The sequence below is a fragment of the Cupressus sempervirens genome, chromosome 5, assembly GCF_028749045.1.
Source record: "Cupressus sempervirens isolate cs-2001-9-10 chromosome 5, ASM2874904v1, whole genome shotgun sequence".
In the NCBI taxonomy this organism is placed as follows: Eukaryota; Viridiplantae; Streptophyta; class Pinopsida; order Cupressales; family Cupressaceae; genus Cupressus; species Cupressus sempervirens.
In genome coordinates this window covers 592202283-592224165 of record NC_143122.1, presented here as the reverse complement: position 1 = coordinate 592224165, position 21883 = coordinate 592202283, and the positions used below count along the sequence as shown (strand labels likewise).

Sequence of the window (21883 nt, the reverse complement as noted above, 5' to 3'; positions counted from 1 at the left end):
GGAATGAATTTAATAAAGAACATATACCATTTGTTTGACGAAATGTCCATCTAATAGCATATATGATCAGCATAATAGTTGTATGCCAATTGTTTGTCAAAATGTCAGTTGGCTGTAGGTATGCATTCCATATCTAGTTTCCATGTATATGCATTGAAAATACTAAAAGGAATTGCACTTTCATGTTAGTTCATTGTAAAAGGTATTGTAATATCATTTGAGAACATTCTGAATTCCTTAGTATCATTCAAATTATATCAAACAATCTGAAACATTAAAAAAATCAGAAAAAAGAAAGGCAACATGCAAGTGTTTGACAATATTTCTTGAGCTAAAATCAGTCAGTTTGGACAAGGGATATTACATTGGTATCAAAGCTGCTTGCAAAGTGTTTGACAAAATGTCAAACAACTGAATTTGAGAAGGATTTGGTGTTTCACAAAGTTATAACTGATTGGACTATAATAACCCCAACCTGTTATAACTTCTTCAAACACCAAAGTCATTTATACTTCAGTTGTTTGGGCAAGGGATATTACATTGGTATCAGAACTTGCGCTCAAAGTGTTTGACAAAATGTCAAACAACTAAATTTGAGAAGGATTTGGTGTTTCACAAAGTTATAACCGGTTGGGTTATTACAAATGACGAACTCTTAATTAAGAGGGTGAAAAGAAAAAGGAAAAAAGTGTTTGCCCAGGATGTGGATGTTGAGAAAGAACTTAAGGAGACGGAGTTGGATAAGAACAAATAGGGGAGGCATGAGGACTACCTTGAGCATAATAGGGATGAGGAAGACCAGGGTTTTTTGACGGGAATCTTTGGTAATTGAGGGATAATGATGAAGGATATTGGCACTCTAAAGCAGCAAATGCATGACATCTCGAAGGATTTTGATTAGTTCAGCAAGACGACAAGGGGGGAGAGAGCACTGGGTCAGCACGTTGATAGACTTTCGGAGGCTATAGGCAATGCTGAAGAGGTAAAGAATTTGATGAAACGTGTGCCACCAATTGAAGCCAAGAACAAAAATTTAGATCAACTGGGCAAAGAACTTCAAAAAAGAATGGATGGTCTGGATAATAGAGTGGGTAACTTGGAGAAAATGGTTAAGAAATTGGCCGATCAGAATTGCACTATCTTGAAGACCGTGGCTGACAACTTTAACACCTTGCTGAACATGCTTGAATAGGGTAAAGGCCAAGACTCTAAAGCTATGAAAGAGGACCAAGTCTTGAGCAAGCGCAAAAGGGAAAATTCCAAGAAGAATGAGGGTGCAGAAGCAAAAGAGTTGGATGATATGAAAACATCTGCAGAAAATATGAACATACTGGGAGACCAAGCAGCGGATCTTCTAAAGACTTTGTAGCTGTCTTAGGGCTGTCTTTTTTCTTTCCTTTTGCAGTCTTTTCATGCATAGTTGTATTTTGGCCTCTTGTTTTTGGCTTGTCTTGTCTGTTTCTTTTTGGCCATGAGGCCATCTGTTTTTTGAGCTTCTCTGCTCGTTTCTATGATACTTTGTACAAGGTTTCGGGTCCTTTAAAACTTGTTATTTATGTAATCAAAACATATAAATATTTATTTATTTGTGATTTCATGATTATTGATTAATATTAGCATCTCCATTCAATTATATATTTTATTTATTGATAATACTATTTAATTATAATATATTATTCTATTGTAATAATTCAAAGATAATTATATAATACACATTATATAAGATAACTTCATTTAATATTATTGATTTATTTATTAAATAATAATTTGGATACTCTATTCTTATAAGATATTATTAGTATTTATTTAACTTCATCAATATAAATAATTAATTTTGATTTTTAATTACAATCTAGTTATTTATTCCTTATATTAACTCTATTATTAAAATTGATCTTGGAAATGGGGACATTACAGTACAACATTAAAAAAAATGTGCGGAGTAAAGGTGAAATAATTACAATGCCCGTCCTTACACCCCATTTGACACCTCGTAATCATCAAGAAAATACTTCTAGTTACATCCATTCTTAGTACTTATGGTTCCTTCCTTCCCATTAATGAGATCATAATCAATACTTGATGTGACATCCTTAGGCAAATTCGTATGACCCTGCCTTATCATCTTTTGATCACACTTCACTATTGCATTGGCAATCAAATAATCAAACCATATTTGATTCCCTATATACATGTGATATATAGTACTTATCCATAGATCTAAGGATATCAAGAGTCTCCTTTATGATGTTATCAATAGGCCATGAGGGACTAGATGAACCATTTAGACACTTAACTACATTCATTGAATCACCCTTCAACCAAAGCTTGGAAACACCATTGTCTTTAGCCAATTTGGTAAATTGAAGGGCAGCCATAGCCTCCACGAAGTGGGTAGTTTGAGTTCCCAAGGGAAGTGCCACTGCAACCAAGCAATGACCAAAATGATTTCTTATTACTCCTCCACACCTAGCCAGTCCAAGGTTACCCTTGGCTGCGCCATATAACCAATATCAAAAGTTATGTATTAATTTACTGTTTAATATCAAATAAAATATTAAAGATAGATAATAATTTTTATAATAAATTGTTAACATGATATATTATTTAAATATTAATACACAAAAGAACTAATTATAAATCTATTATTCATAAAATATATAATTAATAAACCCAAACGTCACAACCCTTGCTTCGAAATGACACACCAATTCAAAATAGTGATATAAAACATAACATTTTAAAAAATAAATCTGAAACTATAAACAAAGAAGATATGAAATCAGTCTAAATATAGCTTAATAGAGGAATATTCAACTTAAGTTCCAGCAGGGGACATTACAATATTTTAATACGTAGGCAAAATATTAATGTTTCTTGCAATTTGGACCTTTGATTTTTGACATTTAATCAAATTCTAAATCGTTCCCCATTCAATCTTTTCCATTGCCACTCTTATGACATTGATGTGGAACATCAACCCCTTAAATTATATTCTATAATTCTGAATGTTTTTCAATCCCAATGTTGAGCGTATTATGGATATAGTTATGGACTCTCACCATATAAGGAAAAAATTCGGTATTTCCATCATTTCTCCATATAAACCTTGGGCACATATTAAATATAGTCAAGGTTTTTTACATTTAAGAAATTTCCTTGCCCAATACATTTTAGTGCTCATGGGCACATATTTGATATGTAGATGGACTTTGAGGCTTTGGAGGGATTCCTTAGTATGGGCAAATCGACACTCTTGAGCACAAGTTAACCTAGAGAGATGGTTTTGATGTTTTGAAGCATTTCCTTGGCACTTGCGTTTTAGCAAAGTTGGGTGCAAATGTGACCTCATAAAGGAATTTTGATCTTTGGCAATAGTTCCTTAGCAACTACGTTTTAGCAATCATCGGTGAATATTGTACTTAATGGCAAATTCTATGGTGTTGTTGGGATTCTTTATGCACAGATAATTAGCACCTTGGAGTGCACATTCACATGGTAGGAAGATTTAAATATTTGAAGCAGATTCCATGCTACCTGTAAAATAGCACTCATGGGCACATATTGCACTTAGAAGAGGAGTTTGCTTTTAAACTAAATTCCTTGACATTTATGAAGCAATGCTTTTATGTGGAAATTGTCTTGGGTGATGGATTTTCATGCTTGAGGACAAATCTGGCTCTCTTTCAACTTCTTGCTTGGGTGCACCTTAAAGACTTAGGAGGAATCCACACTTAAGAATCTAAAACATTTCCAATGTTTCTATACTTTGAGTGTAAATAAGATACAGTGGTGGAATTTGCATTTACTTAATCATTTTCTTGCATTCCTCCATTGACATTGTATCCATACTTTGCCGATTTTGCATTCTTGCACACTCTTGGGCCAATACTTAGCCAATTCTACAAATTTCTCATTTAGGCTGTTGATGGGGTGAAATCAGAGAATTGAAAAGGACAAAAAGATTGTATTTGCATTTTAGTTCTTTGCTTAGATATCCTGGCACTTGCCAGCGTTTGAACTTCATTTGAGAATTTTCCAAGAAAGCAAAAAATAATCTGAAAATATAGGGAGCAAGATACAAGTTTCAAGCGAAGTGTTAACAAAATGTCAAACATCTGAAGAGTAAAACAGTACAATGTTTATAATAGTTGGAACTTATTGGGGTTTCTTATAGTTGTAGTAGAGCTTGCATGCAAAGTGTTTACAAAATGTCAAACATTCATAATTGAAGCGTATCCAATGTTTGTCAAAGTTAGAACCTATTGGGGTTCTTACAGTGGTATTCGAGTGATTTCTTGTCATTTAATGGGGTAGGTCTGTTGCATTTAGCACAAAGGTGTTGCGTGATTCATGGGTAAAACAAGGTCCACAAAGACCTCACATGTTTTATGCCAAAGTTCATGCATGCCTTATGGGATTACAATAATGCCTTTCAGGAATACAACAAATATTTATCCAGGCTTCTAAAACATCCTATTTTGGATCCCTTGTTTGTGAAGAAGGAAAAAGGCAGGCTCTAATTTAAATGATTTTATTCATCCAAAAGAAACAAAATGAGAGAAGATAGATGTGGAAGTTGATCGCTTACTCAGTGTGAGCAGCCACTAGTATTTCTTATACACATGATGTAGGTGACTCTTCACAAAGATATAATGTTATTACTGATTTGATGGAGGACAATGTACTAAGCCCTATCATTCTCATGAGAAAGCTAGTGATATAATATCCACCATGGATGGAAGCCCTACATCCATTTGTAGACATGAAGATGACAATGATAAAGGTACTAAGTTTCATGAGAGGAGTTCATTGTGTGAGCCTAATTATGGTGATTCTCTTAGGGCAAGTGTGGAGGATGCTTTCAGTGTTACCTTGAGTCTTGACTTACAAGATGGAAGTGTAATGTACGAGGATTGCCTGAAAAATATGTGGTATAACTGTTCTGATTTCTATGACAACAGTGGGTTGTATTTGCATCAACATTAGTGTTACCAATTTAACATACCTCCTAAATTGGTATGTTATGCTTGCTTTTATATTAAGTTGAGTGTTTTTAGTTGCTGAGAATACATATTACAGAATGAAAAGGATGCAGAAAGTAAAGTACAGAAATCAGTAAACAAGAAAATCGATCACTTTTATTCGAAATACAAGTACCAAAACAGTACATTTTTATTGAAATATTCAAAACTGTTTTGATAAGGTACAAAGTGTTCAAGTTTTAACAGTACTTAAATACAATGCATTCAGATACCACATAAGCATTCTTAGCTCCTAACATAATATCTGAATAAACACACTATATAAATAGAAAAGTACTGAGAAGATAAAAGGAAAGGCCTCCATTGCTTGAATGGAAGATTCGTTGTTTTGAATGTTGAAGGATTGAGCCCGCATCTCCGTCTGGGAATAGCCCTGAAAAAATGAAAGAAGAAGAGGGTCAGTTCATATGAAATGAGCAACGGAAATCTTTCCAATTATCTATACACTACTGTTCCTATAATATGGTTATTCAGATAACTAAATTAAAAAACAAGAAGGCAAGAGAGAAATCGGAAAAGTAAAACATGTTTATGCTAATGAGTTTGTTTCATGTGCAGATACAGGTATGAAGTTTGAGGTTTTTGAAGGATCTTGCATAAATTACATGCATGAAGCCTTTCGACTAAATCATGTAGAGGCCAAGACTGAAAGATTGAGGAGGCTATTGAAGGGACACGAATAAATTACAAGTGTGAAACCTTCTGGTCAAATCATATAGAGGCAAAGACTAAAGACATGGGGAGACTCCTGAGGGGGCATACGTAAATTACAAGTATGAGACTTTCTAGTTGAACCATACCAGAGAGTTGAAGACACGAGGAGATTGTTAAAAGGATGTAACATGGTCAAATCATGGAGGGCATATGGTATTCTTAGTCTACAGGCTAATGGAATTGGATCTTTACAAGTATACAGGCAGAAAATAAAAAGGTGTTAAACACCAAAGATTTTATGGTAAAGTTGTGATATGTAGCAATCTTGAAAATGAAGCTACAGCAATTAATGCAATAAGTCAGTGGTTTTTGCAAGTATTTGCCAATGAAAAAGTGTACATGCTGAAGATGAACACCATATTATATAGTTTGGGACAGATTGTTGTTCATCTGTAACAGGGTATATCATTAAATAAAGATGGTTGCTGTTCATCTATGGTAGGGAATGCTGAAAATGGAAATATATTTTTACAGCAGTGAACATTAATTTACAGTAGTATATTCATGGCTTTCATAATTTGAACAGCAAGAAACTCCATAGAATAATGATACAGATTTTAACTCCAACATAAAAATACTACAGAGACTTCCATTATAGCTCATAAGATAAACCCAAATCTGAAAAAGGAATAAAGCTACAGAGTGAAGATTTTTTATTCAACAACAAATAAAGATATCATAAATTCATGTGAATTTTAGCAGCTAGAAGAAAGAAATCACAGCTACCACATAAATGATATTCTTTGCCATCAAGACATTTGTTATCCGTCATTCCCATTGAAAATATTAACCAAACTGCAGTGCGTAACGAAGAACAAGTTGGTAGAGGTGATTCCTTTTCTCAGAACATTTCAGCAGGGTCTCCTATCATTTCCAATTTAGAAGAGAGTACTGGTAATTCAGGCAGCTATTCTTCTAAAGACACTGGGGTAGAGTCCAAAAGAGAATCAGATGCTACTTATGACCTAGAAGACAATATTATAGATTCCTTGTGTAAGAAAGGAATCTCAAATTATTCAAGAGAGGCTACAGTTGAGTTAAAAGGGGAATGTCAAATTTATACTTCCTCTCAACATACAACAGGTGAGGCAAAGCAACACAAGATAACAGTTGGTGCTCAAGAACATGTTTCGTTGCAGCCAAATAAGGAAATGGAGGCTTGAAATATAAAAGATTTAGGAGGCTCTGAAGGTTCTATGTCTGAAATATTTGTTAACAAAGCCCCTGCTGAAATTATTAAGCCTTTACAACAGGAGGTATGGTCTCTACAATTAAAGATAATGGAACTTGAGGTGAAGCACAAATTTTAAAAGACTTCTGTCAGAACTTTAGTAGATGATAGAAAATTATTATATTCATTGGGAAATAGTGAGCGAGACGATAAATTAAATCATAGGACATTAAAAGAAGATAGAGAAAGCAATAGTATAGAGGAGTGGAAGCAAGGAGAAATTACACTCCAACTATCAAATATACAAAAAATAAAACCCTTACATCAGTAGATTCCGCTATGAAAGAAACTCAGCGGAATCATTCAACATTCAAACCTCAACAAATTTGTAGCCAGCAAGGAACAACACGGCACCCAAGAGAAAATATCTATGGTGACCAAAAGCCATGAGTTAATAAGGCAAAATCGACAGATCTGGCGAGAATGGAGTTCATACCAAGTTTCTCCTGTAAATAAAACTCGTAAGTACCAAGAAAATGGCAGCCATACAGCAAGAATCATGCCAAGAATCTGCAAGTAAATAACGTCTCACGGCACCCATGAAGAAACCCGCCAAAAGTGGCTACCAACAGTCGACACAAGCAACGAATTCCCACAGAGAAAGCTCAAAGCATGGCGTCCAAATGAGCTAACATGAAGATAGCAGAAAATGGTGTCTAATTTTCAATGCAAGAAGAAAATTGCAGGAAGAAAACATGGCCGTGGCTAGGGTTTGAAAAACTAGTGTTCCTCCTTGCGCAAATGAAGATATCAAATGAAAACCAAACAAAGTTTTTGCACCTTTTTGCCTTTCATAACCCATATAAACTCCATTTGATATAATTTTCGGGTCCATGCATAAGAGCTTTGATTATTATTTTAAAAGCTCTTTAGTATATGTTTATAAGTTTTATATATATTAAAAGAATAATGTTAATGTTTTATTCATTTAATACATATAAAACTTATAAAAATATGTTTTATATTCCCTTTCTTTATATTTATTAATATTAATGTGAAAAAATTGTTAATTATTAAAAACACTAATAGTAATAAATATAAAAAGATAAAAAGAAGTTTTAAATTGTAAAATTAATATATCAAATGGCTATAATTATAAAGCCTTTGATTTTATCGATTAAATAAAGGGAATTAAGAAGAGTTCCAGATTTCTAATGCCTAAATGCAAGGAGAGTTTTCAGTGGCTATATTTGAACTCTAAAGTTGACATTCATTTAACTCTTTCATGTAAAGATGAGTTCTATTTTAGCAAAGATGGACTGTTTGTGTTAATTGAATGTTACATGCAGTAATAGAGTTAAGTATGGAGCTATTTTTGGAGGCTAAGGGCAGTTCGAGTTTCTCATGTAGTGATGGAGCACTTTAGTGCTATTTTTGATGATTTATGGAGCAGTTAAGGCCAATTTTGCATGTAGTTCATGATGAGAGCCTGTTTTATGCATACTTTGCATATTTATGAGGAATTTTACATGCTATATTTTTAGGTTATTTGAGGGATCTGAGTTAGTATTTTATACATGATTTTGAGGAGCTAGAGGAAGTTTTCCAATTATCCATCAGTTGGGTAGGTGGTTGATGGCAGTGTTCAGAGACTTCTTTATAGTTTCTATCATTTTTGATTATTTTTCCTAGGAATGATCTTGGAATCCAAATTAGGGCTATGAGTTCTATATATTGTACATTCATCTCATTATAAGGCATCTTCTTTCGGATTCATATTTTTGCGCATTGCAGATTTTGAGTTGATTGTCAGAGCAATTTGTAGTGGAAGTTTTTTAGCATTGGCTATAGAGATTCAGTGGTTCCTTCTCATCGATTCTCGTGCAATATTGTGGATTCTTTACTTTCATGTTGTGTTTGCCTTCATTTAAGTTATATTCCTTGTTGTTGATTTGAATCTTGATACATGTCATTACAGGTCTTTGTTTGTGATCATTGTTTTTTTGCAGAAAATTGGTAAAACCTAGGTTTTCTTTTCAAAACAGAAGATCCCGGTCCTTGCATAGAAACACTTTTGTGATTGTATGTTTATCTGAGTATTGTGAATCAATTGTATCTTTCATAATTTGTGTTGATTTAATTAAAGTTACATTCAAAATCATTAGTGCATCACCTTATTTAGGCTATAATATTCATTAGTTGTTATTCACTTCTCATCCCTTATCTTGCATAAAATTTGGGTTTTAGGTGATCACTATTTAGGAACCGGTATAGCTTCCGGAGATTCATCTCTTGTTTTAGGACAACCTACTACTTGAGAGAGTTTCCATATTTCAATAGGATGGCTAGATTTTGCATCTTGCTATAGGCGCAATCTTGATTGACAACAGTTTTCTGGCACGCCTGTTGGGACCATGAACTGCTTCACAGTTCTCTGAGTTACAAGATCTTACTGTTATTTTGGTGTGAACAATAATATTTCAACCTTTTTGAAGGTATTTTATTAGCACTTAGCGACTCTATTTTGAAGGTTTATCGCGGATACAGTTGCAGTTTTGGTGATTTTCTTAATGAGAAGAACTCCCAGAAGGTCAATAAGAGGAAGAATGACACCACTGGTTACAAGAGGATGGTTTGTTTCACCATCTGGATCAGATTTTTCAGCATTTGAATATCCTATAGTTGAAGATCAACCATCAAATTTTGAGGAATCTGAGATAGTTATTGAAGATATTGGTTTTCCTGAAGATTTAAGTGTTCGTGATCATTCTGAATCTGAAGTGCCCATTTTTGAAGAATTACCAAAAGATCAATTTGTTTTTTCAGCATCTACAACTGGTACTACCACTGTTGTTAAAAGTCTGAAAACATATCAGTGGAAGGTAAATCAGCCTACCCAACTTTTATTGCCATTTATAGTACAACAAGAAGTACGACCAGTTCATCAAATGGCCCGAAATTTGCCATTTGTAGCTTTTAATGCCTTCAGCTCTTTAGAAATTGCTACTCATCATGATATTCCACTTGTAGCATTGAAAAGTGTGCCATATTTTACTGGTGAAAATCATATTTCAGCAGTGGAACATATCAAGGATATAGCTACCCTTTGCGGATTACATTAAGTTTAACATGAAGATACGGCCTTAAAGTTATTAGTAGCTTCTTTTAGAGGAAAAGCGTTAATTTGGTTTAGAAGTTTAGCGGTAAATTCAATTGCCTCATGGGACACATTGGGAAGCTTGTTAATCAACAAGTTTGAAGATAAGTCTGATAATCTCTCCTTGGTTGAATAGTTGACTACCATCAAAAGGCATCCTATTGAGCATATTTATGATTTTAACTTTCGTTTTCAGCGAGCTTGGGATAGAATTCTAGCATCTGTTAAGCCTTCTAATGATTATGCATTCTTATTTTATTTAAAGGCTTTTAACAGTGATATTTCAATTATAATACAATCTATGGGAGGATGTACTTTGCCTAATGCATTTGATATTGTTGTACGAGCTGAAAACAGCTTAATACAAGCTGACAAGCTACCTCCTAGGCCTCCAATGCCTTATTTTGCAGAAATACAACAAATTGTACTAGCTGTTATACCACTGTTAGTTGTAATTCCACCTATGCCAGCATTACCAGCATTCAATGTGCAAGTTGTAGCAGAAGAACACACTGCTACAACTTCTATTAGAAAACTGTGTGTAGAGAAAGATTTGGTGTAGTAAATGCTTTCAGATATCCCTACTTCCTTATGATGGATGAATGTGAGTTTCATTTATGCTAGGACCCAGGTGGTGACAGGGTTAACACTGCAGGTTGGATGGGTCCTATTGGGTGGCTTCATCATTGTTATCATGGTGATAGTGTGATCAAATTAGTGCAACAGAGTTGTGAGATTATTTTTTTTAGTAGGCTTCTATTTAGGATTTGGGACCCATGCATATTTTGTTGGACACTCTCCAGTGGGTTGTGGGATCCTTCATGTTCATCAAGGTTCCAAGTTGGGTTCTTTGGGGAGTATTGTAGCAGGCACATGATTTGGATTACTTGCAATTTCACCTTCGACCCTCATGTACATGTTTTGTTTTGGATGCATAGCTTCAGTACGCATATATTTGATAGATTGATTATTATTTTTTCTTTTAGTTGTGGTTATTCTTGTGTTTCAGTAGTGTTGTTGCATTGTGGGACATTCTACAGCTTTCATTTGGACCTCCGGTGTAGTGGATTTTCTTTGCGATCATGATTGCTTGAAGACAAGCAATTTTAGGTAGGGCGAATTGTAATGTCCCCATTTTCATGAGCATCAAAGTTTGAGGGATTAGCCTATTATTGTGTCCCTCATAGGCTAATTATTGTGGATGGAGAGTTTTCTGAGGTAGAGGCTTGGTTAATGGAGGCTCTTATCTTCTCCAAAATTTCGTATGTTCCATTTTGGTCTTTGTTTGGCTTAGGTTGGACTTCGTTTGGGCTTAGTATCACATACTTAATTTTTTATAGTGAGTATGAGGTTGATTGAGAACGGACCTTTCTATTTTTAGTAAGGTAGACATATAGATAGAGGATTCATTAAAAATTTGAGTATTCTTGGAGTTATGACATTTTAACTATTAATAGAGTATTACTTTATTAATGATTAATTAAATGTGCACATCATTAAATGTTATTTGATTGTATTATCAAAAGGGACCATTTAATAATTATAAAGTGCATATGCGGATAATTGTGAAGTGTCAATTTAGAGGGATACATAAGCATTTATTAAGATGCAAGTGCCTAGCCCAAGAGAGAAAGTAATGTGCCGCCCACACCTTAGGCCCCCCTATAGTTTAATTGACGTCTAGTCTTTTTACATTATTTTGTTGTGCACCAAATGGAGGGAAATATAATAACTTATTATATTTCAAACTTTGCAACAAAAGTATATATGTTCTTCAAGTTATGGAGAGAGTGAACTTGAAGCTTCCAACCGATTAGTCTTGGAGATTATAAATGCATTCAATGCAAGGATTAATTCATTCTTGATACATTTGATATCGTGGAGATTTTGGTGTTGAAGTTTGGAACCAAGGGTTTCAACATTTTAATCTGAAGACTTGAGAATTCTTTCAGATTTTCATGCAGTTCGTACTGGTGAAACTATCCAGCGAATTGTGCCAGAGCTTTGGCTTCATCCAGGGGCCATGATTGATATAATCGGTTGCAGAGTTTAGTGAGAAGAAGCTTTATTTTATTTCAAATATTAAGCAAGGGACAAAGATTGATATTAATGGAAGATCACAGCTCCTTTACTACATGTGTGTGATGTCTTGAGGCAGCCTCGCCATTTTTTGTGGCCGTGATGGCTAACGGAAGCGACGTTATGGTTTGAGATGTATATTTGGATGTTTGGTGCCTGAACTACATAATTCCAGCTGTAGCATCTAATGATATTGGTTTCTTGTTGAGCTGCATCTAAATTCTAATATCCATAGTTACTTGCGATCAGATTCTCACGTTTCTTTCATTACATTTGTTTATAACAAAATTGCATGTTATTATCTTTAAAATAATTTCAGATTTTATTAGCTTCATATTTGATTGGGAATTCATGGTTATATCAACACTGTAATTTATCATTGTTAATAGATCAATAATATGCATGCCAAGTTTTGTGAAAATGTCCATTGGCTGTAGGGGCACATTTTACATGTATGCATTCAAAAGGACAAAAAAGATTGTATTTGCATTTTAGTTGTTTTCTTAGATATATCTTGGTAGTTACTTGCAAGCATTTAAACTCCATTTAAGACTATTCCAAGTAAGCAAAAACAATCTAAAAATATAGGACAGTGAAATAGAGGTTTCAAGCTAAGTGTTTTACAAAATGTCAAACATCTAAAAATTATAGCAATTCAATGTTTAACAGAGTTAGAACTCAGAGAGAGTTCTTACTGTGTTATCAGAAATTGCATGCAAAGTGTTTGACAAAACATCAAACATTCATAATTGAAGCATACACAGTGTTTGTCAGTGTTAGAACCTGCCGGGGTTCTTAGATAGAGAAGGAATCCTTATTGCAGCATGTTTGACTACAGAGCAACAATCGGCATATACTACTAATTTCTTAAAAGTCCATGACAATGGCAGCGAATGTGTTCTTACAAATGATAACACTATCTGTTGCAAAGTAAACAGAGATGACCAAATTATACTATTGCAAAATATAGATCAAGGAACATTTAGCAAGATCAAATCTTTTTCCTTGACTACGGGAAGCCTATTTGAAACACAATAATTTCCAAAGAAACACACCTATCCATAATCCTTAACAGTTGTCTCTATATAACTACTGGAAAGCCAACAAGTAAATAATATATAGTTAGGTACAACTAAACTAACAAAATTTAACTAAAAGCATTTTGTTAACTACACCCAAGGGAAGTTTGCGAGTGCTCACGGAGAATTTGGCTAGTGCCCTATCTTATGGATCTAGCATGGAATTATTGCACTGCATGAGAATTAGGTCGAGGAAGACACTGTTGAAAGTGGAATGAGGCTTTTTGGTTTGATATAGGGAATTCCTTTGGGGTTACATAAGATGGATGTCTTTGACTTGTGGCTCTAGGTTGCATAATAAAGCAAGAATGCTCCACCATTGAAAAAGTAAAGAAACATGCTGAAGACCAAGAAAACCCTCTTAGGAAGCTCTAGTCTCTTGCTATACAAGTCTTAAGGAACCCTTGCAACTTAAGGAAGATCTTGAGATTCTTATGCGGTCACATATGGGATCTTCAAGAATATATCTAGAAGTTCTTGTGTGCTACAACAAGTGATGAAGACAAAAGAAGTTGACCAATACCTTGACGATCCTTATAAAGATCAAAAAATACGTTGAATATATGCAAGACCTATCCAAGAGAGCTGCTGAGGTTACATGAATAGGCAGATTATACTGATGGAAATTTATTTGCCAAATTTCTAGAACTTTTTGGCACAAGACAAATAATTTAGGGTAGGCAAATAAGTAGCTCCATATAATCTTGGCAGGGTTTTGGATGGCACATAGAAATGTCTAATTAAAAAAGTGCAGCTTTAAAGCACCATAAAGAGGATCATAGTGCCCATAAGACAAGCAACAAAAGGCACTTCAATCAAGCATATGGGATAGAAAAGCAGCACCTGAATCTATGTCAACTGGTTGATCTGCTAGACATGCTGACAATCATGGACAAACAGAAACTTTGTAAGTGCACAAGGCAGTTATTGATTGTGTACCTTGCATGCCTTGCAAGTAGTGATAATCACATGGTGTGTTTTAAAGCAGAATCTAGGTCAATCATCTCCCAATTTATGTGAAAAAATCTCATTGGAAAGAAAAGAGATAGAGCTAGACATTGATAGATATGTTGAATAACATCTTTTCTAAAAGTTTCAAGCTGCAGTTTTAGTAAATAACAATTTATATAGAAACAAGGAATCACAGAGCATTCTTTATGCAGATGTCATGTGTGCTTGTCATTCTTAAGCACTCAGAAACCCAAAGAACAATATGTCAATTTTTATGTGAGGAAAATATCACAAAAGGAAGACTGGTTCTATTGATATGGTGGAAACTAGAACCCATTAAATACTTGGTACACAAAGTTATATTGATGTAGGTCCAAATTCTGAAGAACTATGCATTTGTTGGGCAAGCCATGACATTGAAATTATGGATTACATTATATTTTTAGTCTAATATTCATTTATGCCCTTATATTGGAATTGTCCGTTTGGAACCAGAATTCTAGAGTGGTGCGGAAAGGAATGATGTTGACCATGATTCTATAATTGTGTTCAATCTAATTTTTTTGTAGAGTCTCCCAATACGATGTTTCATTTTGCATAAACATTGCTACTATGTATGTTTTCTATAGTGCATTACATATCACAACTCTTATTTGTCATTAGATCCGATATCACAGCAGTCCAATAACTACACGATATATGTTGAGCACATTCGCCTCCCTATACAATCACACATATAGAATACAATTTCCTGTCCCCATTATGTGATGTATTTTATGATTTCTGGATTGGATGTTACCATGTTTGCGTTGAGGAAGTAAGGATCAGTGATAGAGAAATTTAACAGTCTTTTATATCAGATTATATCAGATGATAGCTTTAAACTTTATCACGGATTTATATATATATCTATATTCTTCCTTGAAGAATACTATTTAATATTTATTAATAATCAACTTATCTCAGCCTTGACTGAGTTTACAATTATATATATATATATATAAAGTACTGTATGAAGAATCTGCTTTTTAATATCTTATTTAAATGATCACTGTGAATTGCCTTTTAATGATAATAATATTTTGTCTATCCTATGCTTGCTGTAGGTAACAGTATTGCCTCCTTTATTGATATATTACCTCAGTAAGCATAGATATTCATACTATATATATTCTAAGGAAGGGTTATGTCCACGTAGGGACATGACTCCTCCGTGACATATGCCATGGGGAGTCGTGGCCCTATGTGGCCATAATTAGTAGTCTTCCTAATCAAGGTATATTTCAATGCACGTATTCAAACAGCACTTATCGTGCTTGATTTTTATGTAACTAATATCGGGCATATAATATGATACAATATCACATATGAATTACTTATGAAACCTGATAATGGATAGTCTCTTAGGAATGTTAATCGTTCTGCTGTTAAGCAGACAAGTATATATATATATATTCACTCAATTTTATGTCTATAAATGTAAAAACCCACGACCTGGCTAAAACTTGAGCAATGGAAAACTTCACTAAATTTTCACCAATTCTTCCTCACAAATCAGATTTTGTCAAATATTGGGTGCATAGCTGATCGACATTTTATTTATGATATTTGGAATGTACCTTTTTGTGTTTTGGCATATATAATTGGCAAATTGAATACATACAAATACTGAAGCAAATTCTAACTGAAAATGTTACTTGCGTAATAACTATGAAAGCATCAATTTCTTATGAATCCAATGTGGCGACTAACTCTTTGAACTGTAACAGCTAGTATTGACAATCAACTAATTTCAATTGATGTCATTTATCCAAACTCAAGCAATTGTGAAATTATTTAAAAACAATAGAAACCTGATTTTTTTATTTGTTGAATTCATGCTGGCTCACAACATGAACTGTCACATGCCAAATCAATCCCAAATGCAAGATGCAGCTGATGACCAGTTATTCCATGTAAAATGCACATCGCCAACATCCTGACTGACCCACTGTTATCAGTATGCACCCAGCAATTAGTTTCGGGCGTTACCAGACTAGCCACAGCCGCTTCAATTCTAAAACTCAGCTCCAAACTGCCTTGCGTTTTCTCAGGAAACAATCGCAGTGTGCTTAGGTATAATTGATCAGCCTTGAGATGATTGCCAATGTAATTTAGAAGCTAACAGCAGTTCCCACAATCAATTCCGATCACAATTCAGCAGTCTTGAAGTTGTAAGACTCAACTGAATTCTCCCTCCAAACCAATCAGCCTCAATCGATTCAATTCTCCATGATACAGAATGAAATAGTAGGGGAATGTGCAATATGTTATACCCCAGCAACAAGTTGTAACTCAACTTTGATAATTATCAGAAAAACTCCACAGAAACCCTCAGCTAGACTCTCAAAGAGTAAATATGATTTCTAATGTAATAGTCAAGATTATTCTTCTTAGCCATCGGAATACAATAGAAGAATGTTGGCCAATTGTATACTTCAACACAATTGTCAAGAACTTCTCAGACTTAACCCTTTTACATCAGCAAGGGCATACAATTCAGAACTCAGGAAAAAGCCACAAAGGTACAAAAAACAAATATATATTCAAGTGTGCTTAACTCATCAAATGGGCTCATATTTATAATCTCCAAATGGCACGAAGTTTCCCAAATGAACTTCACTTAAGAAGCTTTCCACACACAACATTAAAACATAATAAAGTGCCATTATAAACTAATTTATTAATTGCTTTTGGCTCCAAAAATGACTTTTTCCACCACATTTTCAAATTTTGACACATAAGGCCACTATTTCTTGTTCCCATGATTTAAATTTTTTTGTCTTGGTTCCAATGAGCTATGATACTGAGGTGACCAACCAACAACACTATCAAAAATAACAACCTCAACTTATTTATCTCAGTTATTGGGTACTGCTGTTTAGGCTCGGGTGTAATGACCCTCACTATAAAGGCCACAGAAACCCTCAAACTGAACTTAGGAATTTTGTCAAACACTTGGCGTGCAACAGTAACAATATTCAGAATATGGTAATTCAGATTTGATACTTTCAGAATATAATCACAGAATTACAATATATATAAAGCCATTGAACTATATTTCAATTACAATGCAATAAATTCTGAAATTATTTTATTACCAATTCTGGACTGATTATTACAATGACTGTATGACAGCAAATTTACCCAAAAAATGACATATATTTCAGAATGCAAGAACCTGGTTTGAAGAACTATGGAAGAACACCACGTTTTGCTGCAGATCGTTGATGAAGACCTCCAACCGCACCCCCAAACTGTCCTTAATTTGCTGCTGCTGCCCAAACTAGCAGGGCCGTACCAGGCCGTACCTGTACGACTGCTGAAATAAAATAATATTAGGGTTTTGGGACCCCCAAATGCAAGGAAAATGGGCGCCTAGGGTTAGGTAGTAACCCTGTAAAACCATAAAAAATAACTCCAAGGGTTGAGGAGATATGAGCAATTATGTGGTTCCGAACCCTGCTTTGCCAATTCTGAAAATGCACTTATTCTGTCTTCAAACTCTTGTCAAATGCTTCTCCAATGATAGGGCAAATCTGAAATCCTTATTCCAACCAAAAACAAACCCTAACAACGAATTCTCAATAAGCTCCAATGAGATGGCTGAATACCAACTCCAATTATGCAACAATTCAGGTGATATTTCACACCCTCAAAGTCGCCAATCCAAGGGAGTGATTCGTTCCCAAAGATCGAATAATTTGCAGATCCAAAGTCCACAAATGTCTTCACAATGAAGAGGTAGAAGAGTTCTCCAATCCAAGCATGTCCAAATGAGAGGCCCAGCCCTCTATTTATTCACTTTTCTAAGAAGTTGCTAGAACTTCTAGAAACATCCTTTATAATTTCTCATTATAATGCACTTTTTATAATAAAGTAATTTTATAAAATAAAAAGTGCAACTCAAATTAAAATTATAACATGTGGGCCCCAATATCACATAATGATAAAATATAACCTCTTAACACTTCTTCAAGAGCAAGATATGACTATCTGATCCGCAGAATTGACTCTCTTTCCACACCATTTGCCTACGAGAGTTTGGAATAGGCAAATCTATGATCAATGCCATGTCGAACTAAAGAGGGGACATTACATCGGGTCCTCGTACTAGTACAATTTTGGTATTGGTTTTTCCATGGTACTTCATGGGTTCTCTATGGGTCCTTCTTAGAAGGACACACAACGAACATGGGCACCCAACAAGTACCCAAAGGCAGTAGGTTAGTTTGTGTATGTGTTTCTGATTTGTTCATCAGCATGCTGTTTGTATCAGCTTTAGATAGTGTCTTGCAACAGCTTGCTAATATTATTCAAGTTAAAATTGGTCTATGTAATGCCCTTAGTTTATCACAGTAGTGAACAACAACCTACTTTGATTCATTTGAAGGTTAGGGATATTTTTTGTTTGAAAATCTGAGTATACTACTGTTGCTAGATTTATATAACCTAGCCAATAGTTATGTTTGTTGATCATGTTCAGATCGATGTCAATTTGTAATGCATGTAATCTGAAACTATATTAGTAATACAATAATTTATTTATAATTTTATTGGCCAATATGGATTTATGAGTATCACCTTCTCTTTGTATTTGTAACTTTGATGTTTGAACATAAATAGATACATATATAGACAAACCCAAATGTGCAAGGGGGAAAATTTTTTGTACCCACGTACCTGAACCCCGTATTCGTACCCGAACCAGAATCTGAATCGGCAACTTAGGTATTTATATGAATAATAATAATAATTCACTAGTCTTGTGAAAACAATTGAAGAGGCATCAGAATCAAAATCTGTCAACACCAAAGTGATCTTGATGATGAAAGAGGATGAATGAACTCGACAGGGTGACTTACTATAAATAGATGCTTTCTTGGAGCTCAAATTGGAAGACCGAAATAAAAACTGAGAACATCCTCCAACTCCTCTAACTCAACTGAGCTCATTGGAACCAACAGATTGACTTATTATAAATAGTAAGGCCCTTAAACAGAGCCAAAACACACCATAGGCTACTAGAAAGCCTATAACCACACAACTAAGACCCTCAAATCTCATTGTTAGCTCACAGAGGGTCGCAATGGTGAACTAACCTGGCCAACTGCAGGAACGTGCTAAAAATGGGCACATTACAATAAATGTATTAGTATATATATATATATAAAATTCACATTCACACATACATATATATCAATTTAATAATAATATATTACATGCTTCAATCCGAATGAAGCTATATTTTTAACAGTTTGTATTACTATGAAGGAATATCCAAATATGTGATCTGTGAAACTCAGTTTAGATGTCTGCTAGAGTTGATGGAGCTTCTAATTGGTTTCTATAAGAATATTGTCAAACAAGTAAAACAAGCATATGAGTAGGACCATGGTACAGATAGTGTCATGGTTTGTTCAGAGGTTACTATTCTTTTGAAACACCATTTAGGGCTCACCAGTGTTACTAAGCCAATCAGACATTACTCTGTCGTGGTGTATGATGATATTTGCCATGAAAATGTCAAGGATGTCCTTCAGGTCTTATGTGGCCCTAACTTGTCATAATCATCTAGGTATTTATTTCAGGGTCTTTTGGAATATTGTTTCTTCGTCAAGCCAATAGTCTCTATTCATTATTTGCATAAGACTGATTTTGGGGTTAACAATGGAAAAATATAATTGTAGCAGTGTAGTCTCAACTCTGATTCCAATGGAAATAACAAATTTAATTATGCATCAGGAGATGCAGTTTTGATTGGAAAGTACCTGCTGCAATGGGAAGTTGGTGATAATGCAAGAGGTGGTAGAAAACACAACAGTAGAGGAAATGACACTTCAGATCTCAAATTGAACGTTTGGTACATTATCAAATGAAGAAAGTCAGAAATCAGTATTTACAAAAACTGCTAGAGCAAAAGTTTAACCATAATATTAAAATTTAATGGGGAGCTATGATCATAAGTGTGGGACAATCCATGCATGTGGCATTGAGTTGTACAATCTCAGACATCTGCACCAACGGTATACTATGCAGGTGTATGGCCAGTTGAAACCTCATAAACATTAACATTTTGTGATACACTTCATGTGTATTTGATGTAATATAAAAGTATGTTTGGTTACTTTTCTTTTAAACAGTCATAAAACCATTGAAACAGTTGTCGTTTGGCAACTCCAAAGATTCAGTAATATATTGATGGTCTCAGAAGGCAACTAATCTTATCCTTACATCCTGAGAGTAATTGTATCTAAAACTAGCGAAAGCTTTATTATAATACAGAGAAATAGATTTGTATCCTGTGTATGTTTTCTCCTTTGAATTCTAGATTGGTCATATTTGTCATATTTGCAGATAACAACTCCTTGCTTTTCTTGTGGTATATTAGTCTCAAGCAATAAGTACTACAAATTAATTTAATTGCAGGTGTGGTATCCGGTGACCCCTGCAATGGGCAGAATCCAATTTGATGGGCCAGAATGTGTAAAAGAGGTAACTCTTTCTTGGTACTCACAGTTAGATTTAACTAGCACATTTAAAAAGCCTCATTTGTGAGAATTATTTTTTAGATATGTTTTATGAATTTTACAAACAAAATGCTGAAAACATAATATGGATTATCTTGACAGCTTGTTGTGAAACGTGAAAAAAAGAATTCAATTGCAGAGCTATTTTCAAGACACAGTATTCCTGCAAGATCGTCTGCTGGTGAAATCCGTAATGCCGAGGCTGTTGAAGACCATTCATTTATTTCACCAGATGACTTAAGCATTGAAGAACAGAAAGCTTTGCTTGCTGCGATTCAGCCAGACAAAGAAACAAACAATGAAATGTTGCCTTTCATTAAAGAGGAGCACCTCTTGGGACAATGTGGTGCAAAAAGGTCCTTCAATAAGATGGATAATGATTATCAGCTTGTTTCTCAGGAGGATCAATCTGGGAAATACACATCATCCCTAGATTCTTTGAAGGAATGTAGTTCTCCCCTCACTGAAGCACAAAAGAAAAAGAGCAAGAGCAATGTGAAAAGAGATGGACAACAAACTATACTTTCATTTTTTGGAAGAAACTAGATCTAGGCGTTTGTATTGGCATCCTTGTAAATTTTTTGCACTTGGAGCCTTGAACTTGTTAGAGGTTCAGGAATTCTAAAGCAAGCAGAGGTAAGACTGGCAAATTTATCTCTTGGCTGATCTGATCAGGAGTTTACTAATCAATGTGGTTTATAAGGTAGAGTATCACAGTTGTTTTCACTTGATAATTTTTTTTAATTATCTGATTGAAGGTCTTCCTATCCAACTCGAATTTGAGGTGTTACATTAGTCTTCTTGGGTACAGATGCACATGATATTCCGTCATTGTTTGGTAAAATCTGCATATCTAAATTTTAACATTTGCAGGACTATCATTTGATGAAATAAGTGTATTTTTTGAGTCTATTCAGATATCATGATTTTGCTGGCAAATATGGAGTTCCCAGTGTATTTGGGGTTGGTTGTTTTCATTGTTTTGAAAACAAAATTGAAAATAAGAAAATTGATAGAAGCTAAAAATAATAAAAACAGGTGAAATGAATGCTTTCTTGAAGATGAATGAATGGATAAGAGATTTTAATAATGTCTACAAGACTGAACAGCCTATGGGA

General features: G+C 34.4%; 1 protein-coding gene across 3 annotated transcripts in view; it reads left to right on the top strand.

Annotated features, from left to right (window-relative positions):
• LOC149557319 (uncharacterized) overlaps nucleotides 1–21543 on the top strand; it is a 202974-nt gene extending 181431 nt beyond the window's left edge. For all 3 annotated transcript variants that reach the window (XM_089832001.1, XM_089831999.1, XM_089831998.1), the window contains 2 exons: nucleotides 20665–20730; nucleotides 20868–21543. In XM_089832001.1, the coding sequence (XP_089688127.1) occupies nucleotides 20665–20730; nucleotides 20868–21311 (510 nt within the window). In that variant the 3' untranslated portion in view covers nucleotides 21312–21543. The remainder of the gene's footprint in view (nucleotides 1–20664; nucleotides 20731–20867) is intronic.
• Nucleotides 21544–21883: the final 340 nt, after the last annotated feature.